Raw genomic sequence first — 13,266 nt, 5'->3', positions numbered from 1 at the left:
CCCTCTGAGGCCATATATTTTGCTAGGTTGAGGTATATTGTGGGCTGAATTGTGCCACCCACAAAAAATGTATATATTGAAGTCCCAACCCCCGTACCTGAAAATAACCGTCACTTTATTTGGAGACAGTCTGTACAGAGGCGATTACGTTAAAAGGCAGTCAGTCACAAGGGTGGGCCCTAATCCAATAAGGCTGGTATCCTTATAGAAAGAGGAAATTTGGACACAGACACGTACAGAGAGAAGATGATGTAGAGACCCTGGGAGAAGACAGCCATCCACCATCCAGAACAGAGGACTGAACAGATACTTCCCACATGGCCCTCAAGGAAGGAACCAGTTCTGCACCCTGATCTCAGATTTGTAGCCTCCAAAATTGTGAAAATATACATTTCTGTTGTTTAAGCCCCCCCAGTCTGTTGTACTTTGTTACAGGAGCCCAAGCAAACTAGTGCAAAGAGTAACCCTAAACCTTAAGACGAATGTCAAGGACCAGTCCACAGACCCACAGCTTATTCCTTAGTACCATTAGCAGAAAGTCTATTGGCCAGTGTTGACCACAATCCTCACTCCACGGTGATTCTATGTTTTTATGCTGTTATGAGAGAACACATAGGAATAAAGACCTGGATTTCTAAATTAATCAATATTACAGAGTCAACAAGGAGAAATGACAAGCAATGTTCCACAGGGAGTGCCCAAGACCTGCATTAGGAAAAAGTAGAGCGGAAGATGGCAAATATATACATTGTAGGGGAAACAGTTGTGTAAGGAAAAAGAGTCCTAAGGGTCATAGAAAAGCAGATGTGATCCCATCAAACAACAGCAACGCAGCCCTAACTATGAAAACAACAAATAAAAATAAAACAATAGAAATGCTAAGGTGCTGGCTTAGGATCAGCGAGGTTAAACTTCTACATGCATCTGCACTGATGAGAATTTTCTTCCAGGGGTCTATGCAGTGTGAAATTTCCCCCAAATAAATGAAAGCAAAGGAAGTAACGGGGTCCAGAAAAGAAGACGCAGAACAGTAGAGAGAAGCACCATTTTAGTATTTGCATTTCACCAATAGGTATGAAAATCTCTCTTAGTACAATACAGGGAAAAGTTGGAAGCATATTTCTTCAAATATCACACAAGGGAACTTAAGACACTATACTACAGATTCAAACAAGAGCCCAGATTCCCAATTATCCAAGGTGCTCATTGCTTAGTGGGGACATCAGATGAGGAAACTGACCATTTTAGCAAGATACAGCTCTGGTGGGTGTAAACTGGCATCTCACTGTGGTTTGAATTTGCATTTCCCTATGACTAATGACTAATGATGTTGAACATCTTCTCATGTCCTTACTGGCCACGTATGCGTGTGGCTCGTGCGCGCGCACGTGCGCGTGCCTTTGCACATGTGGTAACCCGGTCCTTTTTAAAATCAGCTAAGATTTAAATCAGTAGTTTGAATGTGAATCAGTGGTTCTAAACTGGGGCAATTTTGCAATGTCCTGAGATAATTTTGTTTGTCACCCTGGGGTCTTTGCTACTGACATCTAGTGGGTAGAGACCAGGGGTGGCACAAAACATCCTACAACGCACAGGACAGTCCCCTACAGCTGGCGCAAAACATCCTACAATGCACAGGACAAGTCCCCTACAGCAAAGAATTACCTAGCCTCAAATGTCAATAGCACTGAGGTTGAAAAACACAGCTTAATGGCTTCCCATTGACTTTATGATAAAACCTTGCCGTGGCCTAAGCAGGCCACTTGCCATTTTGCCAGCATCACCTGAGCAACAAACTCCCAACCTGCTTATTCTGCTATGTCCTTCAAAGGACATCCTTTGATCCCTGGAATGTCCCCATGTGCTGTTCCCTTGGCCTGACACACACCCCCCTCCTCATGTTGACCTAAGTCCTACTTATAACCCAGGTCTTTCCATAAATAGAATGCCTCCTGGGGAGCCTTCCACATTTCTTATGCTCACATGTACTTCTGTACCTTTCTCTATAGCACTTACCACCATTATAATGAAATAATTATACTGCTATTCCATTAGCATCTCTCTCCCACAATAGAATACAAACGCCATGAGGGCAGGAGCCAAACCATTTATCATCATAACTCTGCAACAGTGACAAGATGTCTAGCTTGTAAGAAGCATCAATACTTATGTTCATTATGAATACTGAATTGGTGGATGGAAAAGAAGCTAGGTACATTCTGAAAAGTATCAGTTGAGGTTGACATCTCACAGGTTGCCAGTAGCCTTGGCAAGAGAAATTTCAAAGCAGTGGTAAAGGCAGAACAAGACTTTGGAGGATTTTGTTGCGGTGAGAGAAGTCAGAGGAGACAATAACTATGTGTGGAAGTCTGGAGAACATTGTGCTGGAGTCTATGTTGGAATTTCTGTGGCTAAAAGGCATATATTGATATGTTTTTAGAGGAGCTTTGGCAGAGGGAAAATGTTCACAGATATTATCAAAAGCAAGCTAATAATAAAGTCAGCATCCAGAGAAACTGGGCAACATGGACTCCAGAACACAGAGAAGATGTGCTTTCCCAGGGACCAGAGGGAAGGTGGGAGAGTGTAGGTGGCCCCAGTAATCAAATGAAGAGTGGGGAATGGAGGAAGTCTTCGTGAATCATTACCATAATAAAGAGAATGTTTTCACAACTATCAGTCTTTCATCTGTCACTTCCAACACATCTGAATTTCTTTAAGGAAAATTTTCACAACAATACCTGGGTACTCATGTGAGCATCTTTTTTAGAAAACGGAAGCCACTGGTAACATTCAGAAGATGGGATGTAAATACATTAAGCATCACAATTTTCAACCAATATTGAATTGCAATTTAGTACACACTCAACTTTAATTGGTCCCACAACAGTATCAGATCTGTACTGACAACAAACATTTTGCTTCTCCAACTCACACTGAGAGAAACTAAGGCCACAGAGTCCCTTTGGACTCTGGGAGATTTCTGAGAGAATGGAAGGATATAGAGCAGGGCTTTCCAACCAACACCACAGACAGTGTGTCAGGAAGGTCTCTTCAGAGCACGACCACCTTCCAGGTCTGCCTCAAGATGACATGCTCCCCTGTGTGAACCCACCGTAACCAGACACACACCAGACCACTTCCTTCATTCCACAAACATTCCCTCAGTACCTACTGAGTGCCAAGCCTATGCTCTGCCTTAGGGAAAGAAGATAAATAACATAAAGCTATAGTCCTCCAAGTGCCGTGGTCCAGTTGTAACACAGACAAGGGATATCCACCTGCCTGTACACATGTTCCTGCACCGGCAATCTAGATCTGGCCTCTCGACTGATACTACCTTGAATTCAAGCCATTCTGCATCTTGCTTTGGGTCAGGTCACTCATCGTCTACACTCCCATCATGCCTACCAAATTTTCCAAGATCAATGATTTCTGTAAGAAGCCACAGGACCAGTCTTAATGGGAATCCAACAAAAGACAACATTTTGCAAGTATGTTGGGAAAGAAAAAGGTGGAGAAGCACATGTAATGAGTCTTGCTAGATACAAAAATGTCACTTATCAGGCAATGGAAAAAATGACCTTTGTTTTAACGCCACTCCTGAATATCTAAATATACCATGTCTCCCTACTGAATGACTGATAGAGAACATTTGTAGACTATAATATACACTGGCCTCTGTGCCTCAAAGTAGCAATGAGGCTTTCCTATGTTCCCATGTAACACAATGTAGACAAAAATGAACTCTGTATATACACCATACCTGTTTTTGAAAACAGTAGCCAAAAGGGATAAGTTTGTAGGGACATAAACCCCATTTGTATGAATCCTAAAATCAGGGAGATTTTGTAGAGAAGTCAAGGAATCTTTTTTAACTTGTATTGATCTGGATGGTTAAGTCTTTTATTACCAGGATGCCTGGGTGGTTCAGTCAATTAAGTGCTGGCTCTTGATTTCGGCTCAGGTCATGATCCCTGCATCGTGGGATCAAGCCCCTGCATCAGGCTCTGCACTGAGCATGGGGTCTGCTTGAGACTTTCTCTCTCTCTCTCTCTCTCTCTCTCTCTCTCTCCCTCCCTCCCTCCCTCCCTCCCTCTGCCTCTCTCTCCCACTTGTGCACTCTCTCTCTCTCTCAAAATAAATAAAATGAAAATAAAAAGTCTTTTGTTACCTAAAGGATCCTGTTTGGGGATACCATGGTAGACTGTAAAGAGAATATAACCAGAAGACTTAGTTTTAAATTTAACCAACTAGTTGTATGTCCTTGGGCAAGTCACAACTGACTAGCCTCTGTTTCCTTCTATGTAAAATGGGAATAACACTTGCCCTTTTCCTACCACTAAAGGTGGTGTTGATGACTAAACAGGGGTGAACACAAATAAATAATAACAGTGCTTTACAAGTATAACTGCCTGTGATTAGGATTCACTCTCGATATTGAGCTCCAAAGGCAACATTATAGCAAAACTCCATTTTACTCAAATGTAATATTGAAGGAGCAAACTCCATGGGATACAGATATTTGTTGCATATAAGGACTGAAAATCATGAAATCTTAGAACAATAAAAGATCAGGCAGGGGTTAGTGAGGGAAACAGAAACCTCTCTAGAAATTTTGAACATAAAAGGATTTAATTACAGGTAATTGGACAGAATCTCAAGGATTGGTGAAGTGGGCTTCAGGTTAGGCCTCCATGAATGACCCCAGAACACCACAGCACTGACCCTTGAGGAAACCTATTGCTTTCACCACATTCAGAAAGGTAAGAATCAGGAAGGAACTCCTGGAGTCAAAAACCCAACAGCTTAGCCCAAGGCAAAGGAAGAGTAATCAGAGAACAGTGAGCACCCCCTCTTGCCATTGCCTCATTAGACCCATGGCCCTGGACATAAGCCACTTATGAACAATTACAGAAAGTAATGCTTCTGCCTTCAACACCTCACATTTCTACGGAAACAACCCCAGGAATATAGAAAGGTGGTCTCTTTCACATCTCTGCCCTCTAAATCTCATATGACTGCTTCTCATGCTGGTGGAACTTAATTTACAGCCAGAATATTAGATGCTTCCAGAGAGTCAATGTAGCTTTGGATTTCCAGATTCTGCATTTTAAAAAATTCCACTAAGAGGATGTGAAAATTGATGCTAAGTGAGACTCAACAAAATCTGAGACAGAACACCTGAGAATGCATCATGGTTAGCACTTTTTTTTTTTTGTCTATTAGCCCACTCACTGACTTGTTCTGTGGTCTTCTGTCTCTTTTTAAGTCCATGTGGCCTCTTCTATAAAATGAATCACATTAACTTTCTCTTACCTAATTTATAAACAAGTTCCAAAGAAAATTAGATTCTTTAACAGCAAAATAATCTCCTAATTTTTTAAGTATCAATGTTATAGACTGATATCCACTAGGACTAGTTCAGGTAAAAGTGTTTCTCTTTGCAAACTGATCCATTTTCCCTGAACTTGCTCATAAAACTTTAACTCAATAAAAGAAACAAAACATGGAACTGAAAGAGCCCCCGAAATAAAAAAAAAAACAAAACAGATATGGGATGCTTTTATTCTATTTTAATACTAAATGTTTTCTTATTTTATATAAGTCTGTTTCTCCATTTACAATAATTTAGTTTCTTGACAAATATACAGATTTAGTGAATATCAATGAAGACATATGCCTAAGCATTTGTTCAGAATAGAAATTAAAGTTAAAATTTCCAAAAAAATTGAAATTAACATGTGAAGAAAATAAAAAAAAATCAAATATCAGATCAGAGGGGAATCGAAGAACTCTTATAGAATCTAGTGTTCTTTACGTGATATTTGTCAGTTTTTTACAGAAATTGATGGCTTCCTTAGGAGCTCGTGTGTGACTGATCTCAGAAACGAGTCTCCAGAGGCGCCTGGGTGGCTCAGTAGGCCAAGTGTCTGACTCTTGATTTCAGCTCAGGTCATGAACCCAGGGTCCTGGGATTGAGCCAGCATCGGGCCTCCGCACTGAGCATGGAGCCTGCTTAGGATTCTCTCTCACCTTCTGCCCTTCTTCCCCGCTCTTTTGCTTTCTCTCTAAAATTAGAAAAATTTTAAGGAAGAAGTATGTCTCCAGTTGCTTTCCCTGCTGATGCACAGGGGCACATGGCTTAGATTTGGGCATTGGACATGGCACAAACAGGGAAAGAGAAGCATTATGAAATTTGAGCAGGTGGAACTTATGATCTGAAAAGGCTGCATGAACCTAATATTAGCGTGGGTAACAGGAAAAGCAACATTTTCAGTCACCAAGGATGTGTTATTTAGGTGAGACCCATAGCATTAGTCAACAATTCACAATCAATCTTATTTCATTTTCTGCCGGCACTCCTTGTTCATGATAACATGAAACAATCCTGATAAAGAAACGTTTAACCACAGGTCACCAAGTTCAACATAAAAAAGGAAAATGTTCCTGTCCCATTTAAACATCATTGCAGGTAAATATAATTTGAAGCTATTTATTGATAGACTGAACTTTCAAGGGAAGTATTCAAGATATGCTAATAGCCAGAGCAAATTATCCTAATACACCACAGGTAGGAATATCAAAGTCAGGCAAGATAAGAGAGAAAATCTAGAAGAGAAAAATAGATTCCACAAACAGCACTCTGCTGGTCTCCTTTCCTATGCCAATAACAGCCTGTAGGCATTACATTTCCTTGTTAAACTACCAGAGTTTTGCTCAACTATTTCCTCCTTCAGGGCATTTACACCTGCTCCACTTCCCAGACTTCACCTTAGGACAGATAAGGACCTAATCAAGTGCCATCTAAACAGAAGGTAAGTCACTTCTGTTGTTATTATTCAAGAGGGTTCATTCAGCAGTAATAAAAAAAATGCTTTAGGCTGAAGAGGGTTTGTTTTGTTTTCACTGAAAATTAAAAAATCTTTTTTTTTTTAGATCAAAAACAGGCAAAACCAACCTATAAAGTTATAACTCAGGCTGATTGTTACCCCTGGGAGGAGGTGTAGGGACTGGAAGGTACCACCTAGAGAGGGCAGTGCTGTTCTTGATCCAGTGCTGCATACTGGGTAGTGTTTATTTTGTGAAAACAGACCCAACCAGACAGAAGATTTTTGTGTTTTACTGTATGCATGTTACGCTCTGATAAAAAGCTTAAAGTAGCTTTATTGGACTAGATTTTGGAAACGTTAATACTTTTATGTTTAAAGTAATTACTGTCGATGAGAAATTCACAAACGCTCTTTGGGCATTAAAAATGGACATATCTGGGCATACGTACGTGGCCCTTTAGAGAGCACCTGCCAGCTTTTCAGTCTAAAATCTGCCTCTCCCTCTGTGGGGGCCCCATCCGGATCCACCACCTACCAGCCGGAGCCTTTTCTTCTCTATTTCCCATAACCTTTCCAGAGTGAGTGCTGCTGAATGCCCACCTCATAAGCCATTCCCCTCAGCTCCCTCATTAATCTGGTCAGTGCCCTCCATCATTCTGCTGCCATCATTTTGGAAACTGTAACTGCATATTCTACATAATGCAAATACTCTACCCAAGCTTCTGTGTAGGATGCTGGGAAATGTGCAATATACAAGCATGTTTATTATTATTAGTGATGATGATTACCTGTTTTAACTGCGGAGGTTTTGTTTGAAGGGGAGAGAATGGTGGAGAGGGGGGAGAGTGCTACTTGGTTCAAAGCCATGGGGCATTAATCCAAATCCAAACCTTTGAGCTTCCACAGGCTTCTTCTCAAACAACTTAGGCAGTTGCAATTGCAACTTTTGGCTAGATTATGCTTATGAGACAGAATGTACAAAGATTAGTTTTATACATATTTATTTTAAATATATATTCTTGCTACATTACAAGAGTTCTGTTTAAGAGTTTCCTTCTTCTAGGTGGAATATATACGTGTATATATATATATATATATATATATATATATAATTTCTTTTTTTAATTTAAGTAGAAATAAAACTTCTGGATACTTTGTAAACTGACTTGCTTTACAGAGAAGGTGTCCTGCTTTTTATGTGGATTCACTTTCCCTGAAACGCCTGAATTTTTTTTGAAACAAGTAAAACACTGATTTTTTTTCTTTTTCCAATTATAAAATATTAAAATCAAAGCACATAGTAAAGGGAATAAAAGGAAGGTCTGGATGTTCCCACTTGTAGAATAAAGGAGGCATCTAACATATACTGGCCACTGTGGAAAAATTCATGACCCTCTAACTACTGAGAGAACAATATTTTTAAAAACCGTGTTTTATTAAGGGTTCCTGGGTGTCAGGCACTATACAAAACTATGCATATGCCTTTGCTCACTTAATGTTAACAGCTGTTCTGTGCATCAGGAAATATTACAATCCTCACATTACAGATGAGGAAACTGAGGTGGAGATGTATTAAGTAACTTACGGTGACACTGGAACTTGGAGGGGGAGAGTAGAGAAAAAGAAAGAACAAACAAATGTGACACCTTTCATGTCCTAGAGGTTGTAGAACAAAGAGACAAGGTCCTGGGAGCTTAAACAGGGACACATCAGGGGCTGGGAAGAAGGGTGGGGGAGCCAATTGTATGGTTTTTATCCTTCCTCTTTTCCTCCACATACTTTCCAATACAAAGCAAGGCCAAACACATCTCACCAGAACTCTCCCACAATGTCCACAGTCCTTTACACCCACCTCCACCACAGGGGCTGATAATATACAAATGCAAAATAAAAGCAAGGATAAAGTTGCATCCTTTGGTATCACTGGTAAAACAGATAACCACGATAGGTCAGTCCTATATCTGCTGACCAAGTTCTGGAGGACAAGGTTTGGCCTTGATCTTCTAACTGTACACGCTACCACTAGTCGTTCAAACACTGAAGTAATTCTATATGCTCCACAGACCCTGGGGACTCGCAGCCCTCCTCATGATCAGGCAAAAGAAAGGCCAACGCCCTGGTGCAACAAGGTGTTCTCCAGGACCCTGCTCCACTTCCATTGCCCACTACTGTCTATTGTGATTGGTTAGTGCCTATGTCAAAGGTTTTGACTACCACTCTTAAAGCATCCACAGCCATGATGCTGGCATGTAGCCAACAGATTATGCAGGGCACTGCACCCTCTAGGTGACATCTTCCATTCCATAGAGTGGCCAGAAAAACAGAGTAAGTGATTGTGGTGTTTTAACCACTCACGACAAGAGATAATCTCTCCGCAATTCTAAGTAGCCCCATACTCATCATTTCAAATGTATTATTATGCTTTCTAATGGGCTACTCAGAATCTATTTTATGAGTTTGCCCATCCCTCTTCTTAAAGACCAGAGGGCAGGGTTCTACAGTTTTTAAGTGAGATCCAGTATTTGAGAGATTTTAAAACTATTTCCAGCATTTAATTGTCCTCTAAACAAGCTGATGGGGATGCCCCCCCTGGTGCAGGGGGCAGAGGATATTTCCCAAAGTCAAAGCCAAAGGGGAAAACCCAACAGTCTCCCCTCCTCAAAGACAGACGAGACAGCCTCTCAAAAATTTTCTCTCTTCCCTTTCCCTTTCTACTAACCCACTAGAAACAGGTGACAGTGCTGAAAAATGTTCACTGCATATAAGAAATTCAAAAGCACATATGAATGCAAGTTAAGCTAGCCTAGGCACCAAAGACACTTGGTAAAATACACCATTAAGATCTAAAGATTGGGGCGCCTGGGTGGCGCAGTCGGTTGAGCGTCCGACTTCAGCCAGGTCACGATCTCGCGGTCCGTGAGTTCGAGCCCCGCGTCGGGCTCTGGGCTGATGGCTCAGAGCCTGGAGCCTGTTTCCAATTCTGTGTCTCCCTCTCTCTCTGCCCCTCCCCCGTTCATGCTCTGTCTCTCTCTGTCCCAAAAATAAATAAACAAAAAAAAAAAAGATCTAAAGATTGTCCATGATTTTGTCATTGAGGTCCTTCTACTTCTTAGATAGAAAAGTAACAGCTGGATGAATTTCTCAACATGCAAAGAGATCAAATTAAAATCACAAACTTGCAATAATGTACATGGGCTGACAAGACCATGGTAGCTATCTGCCATACTTTTTAAGTTACTTCACACACCTTATCTAAGTGATTTCAAAGTGTGGTTCCCCAGGCCAGTGGACTCAGCAAGACTCTATGAGAAATGCATTCTCAGGCCAATCCTCAGACCTTCTGAATCAGAAACCGAGGGTGAGACCAAGCAAACTACGTGTTGCCAATCGCCCAGATGTTTCTGACACTCAAGTGTGAGAAGGGCTACTTTATCCTATTGGCTACTTCCAACTATTACAGGTGAAACAGGTAAAAACAAACAAACAAACAAACAAACAAACAAAAGTGGCATTCTCATAGTCTTGCACAAGAGGCTGCAAAGATTCAGAAAGGTTAAGTGACTAACCTAAAGTTACACAGCTGACTGACAAGAGAACCAGCAGGTAAACTCAAGCCTTTAGATTCAACATGCAGTTCTCTTTGTCTTCGGCACACAGTATCACTAGGATGCAGTATAATTAGCCCGATCACCTAAACTGGCTTGATTTTGGAAGGACAGATATGGGGCGACAAGAGTAGAGGGGTGACTCCTGAGGAGGATATGGGTGAACTAAGAAAGTCTGCTCCTTCTCAATCCACAGATCACCATGGAGACAGAGAGCCAAGGAACTTGCAGGAGAGTTCACCATATTCCAGGTAACCTGACTCCTGGATGCAGTCTGGGTTTCTCCCTACAGAAGATCTGAGATTCCACAGGCCCTCCCTTTAGCGTGTGCACTAAAGTAAGGCTTCCCAAGAAACTCACTGCTGCAGTGCTCAGGGAGAGTGCTTCCCACCTTCTTCAGGTAGTGTCTGACTGGTGACCTCTCCAATACTCTCCTTGCATCACTTCTAATCTCTACGTCACTGGTGTTCTTGATAATTTTCTGTCTCCTCCACCTACCATGTAAGGCCTATAACAGCAGAGATTCTGTTCACATTCATCACCACCCCAGAATCTAGTGTATGGTCTGGCATTAGCAGGTAAGGAAGAAATACACATGGCCATAAATGCACAAAATAAAAATCATCTCCTTAGATGTTCAAAACTTGTTCCACAGAAGATCTCCATTTTCAAAGTGATGCCGGCTATTTTCTTCCAAATAAGATATTCTGGAGCACTGTTTAAAGTATCACTGTGAATAAATGCAGAGCTGGGATACCCTTCTTTATTCTGTAAAGTCTTTCTCCCTTCGGCCCTTTATTTTCTCATCACCTCAGTTCTCTCTTTGAGACTTCAAGATGGGCAAAACTGTTTTATTTGTTGCTGAACTGCATTATCTTTTGTTGTTATTGTTGTTGTTGTAAGAAAGCGGTTCATCTGTGTCCAAATTTATTGTTTAGATTCTATTCCATTTACAAAAACATCTGGTCCTTACACTGGGATGGAAGAAGAAAAGTGTAAAGTCCTCCATAAAAGGACGTATGTTTCTATCCTTGCCTACAACATTTAATAATTGCCATTAGCTTTCAAGGAAGCTGTGGCTCATACTCCCTCGTCCCGTTTGCACTTCCAACTGGACAAAATATAGACACAGACTCACTCAGCTAAGTAATTGGATTCGGTACCTGGAATATTTAAATTGTTTTTCAGATACTGGAAAATGGCTTAAGAAGATTAAAGAAAAATACCCTGGAGGATAACAGGCTATAATTTACTAGGTGGAAAATCTTTTCAGGAGGATGAACACCTTATTCGCCTATCATTCCTCCTGTTTGAGAGATGTCTTCGTCATTTGGACCTAAATTTCCTTAGATCCTGGCAGCTCAGGTTTATCCCGGTGGGTTGTTCTTAACAAACCTTTTGAATTACACCCAGGACATATAAATTGATACGATAATGCCCTCCATCTGAAGAGTCCCATGTTTTCAGCAAGATTATTAATTTAAGTGTTTGAAGACAACGGGTTGGGAAGCGGGTGTCACTTGGAGTCCTAGGTCCAGGGCTCTTGCGAAACCCTGGAGATCCGGGTTTGGGCAAAGCTCTGCCCCACTTGGCAAAAGATGTAATAAATAAATTGTGGGGAATGCCTTGCCGGTTCTGCTTCAAGCTGCAGACTCCAGCCAGCTCAGTTCTCAAAAACTAGCTCTCCCCATTTGCCCGCACGTCCGCTGAGCACTCCTAGAACCCCCGATGCCCCCGACTTCTGCCCTCTAGCCCTTCACAGGAGTGTCCTCCCGGGCCCTTCTCAAGCCCCTCACTCCGGAGCCAGGCGCTGAAGTTTGGCATCAGCGACCACCTGTCGGCTGGACCGCTGTGTCCTCTGCCGCGTGGGCTCCCATAAAAGTGCCATGAGGGTTAGCAATTACTGAACAGGCTCGTTCTTTGGGGCTGTCCTGTTCCTTCTGGAAAGGGAGCAATAGAGGTAATAGGGGGTGCGTCTGCGGGCGGAGAGGGGTGCGCCTGGGTCACACCCCAGCGCTCTCCAGATGGTCCCAACTTCACACTTTCCAAAAACTCTCAGGACCGTTCCCTGGCAAAAACTGCCCCTCAGGCCCCCAAGCCTGAAGAGCCTCAGGGGGCGCCTGCCAGACCCGGCAAGGATGGCAATTCCCTGACCCGGAGAGACAGGAGCGCGCGCGAAGCCGCTGCTCCCGGCCAGCCGCCTCGGCAGTGGCCACCCTGCGCGCCCCGAGGCGGCCCCGGCCGGCTCCCGTGCGCCCATTGCATAACGCGCCCCTCGCCCCACCCCCACGCCGCCCGCCCCGCGCCCTGCCCGGTGCCCTGCGCCCCCAGCCCGCCGCCTCCGACTTACATCATCCCACTTGACGAATTTGGTGCCCTTCTTGAGGCTGTCGGACACGCACACCGGCTTGAGTTGCAAAGCGTGCACTCCGGGCTGAGCCCCGGCCATCTGGGCTCATCGGGGCTCGGGGCGGCCCGGGCGAGCGCGGCAGGGACGGGGCGCGGGGCGCGGGGCTCCGTTCTCGGCTCGCGAGGCGCTTGACTGTGCTCCCCCGCCGGCCTCCCCCGGCCTCCCGGCCTCCGCACCTCCTCCGGCGCGGCTCAGCAGGCGGGGCGCACGGGGGCCAGGCGCCCGGCCATGCCCCGGGCGGGACGCGGGGTCGGGCGCCCGCGGTGGCTGCGGAGCCTCGGAGGGCACAGGGAAGCCGAGCCGGGCGGCCGAGGCTGCCAGCCGCCGCCGGGTACTGCTCCTCCTCCGCCGCCGCCTCGAAGCGCACCATTCAGCACATCCTCTATACACAGAGGGAGAGCGCGAGTGACACACGCTC

General features: G+C 43.7%; 1 protein-coding gene across 1 annotated transcript in view; it reads right to left on the bottom strand.

The window, feature by feature from the left end:
- Positions 1–12,910, bottom strand: part of LOC124503877 (1-phosphatidylinositol 4,5-bisphosphate phosphodiesterase beta-1-like) — a 455,749-nt gene extending 442,839 nt beyond the window's left edge. The window contains exon 1 of the mRNA XM_047069167.1: positions 12,789–12,910. Coding sequence (XP_046925123.1) covers positions 12,789–12,887 — 99 coding nt within the window. The 5' untranslated portion in view covers positions 12,888–12,910. The remainder of the gene's footprint in view (positions 1–12,788) is intronic.
- Between the last annotated feature and the right edge of the window lie 356 nt (positions 12,911–13,266).

This window comes from Lynx rufus, unplaced genomic scaffold, assembly GCF_022079265.1.
Source record: "Lynx rufus isolate CCGP_SWC_20201006 ecotype Redwood Valley unplaced genomic scaffold, mLynRuf1.p SCAF_8, whole genome shotgun sequence".
Classification (NCBI taxonomy): Eukaryota; Metazoa; Chordata; class Mammalia; order Carnivora; family Felidae; genus Lynx; species Lynx rufus.
This window is presented reverse-complemented; position numbering and strand designations above follow the sequence as displayed.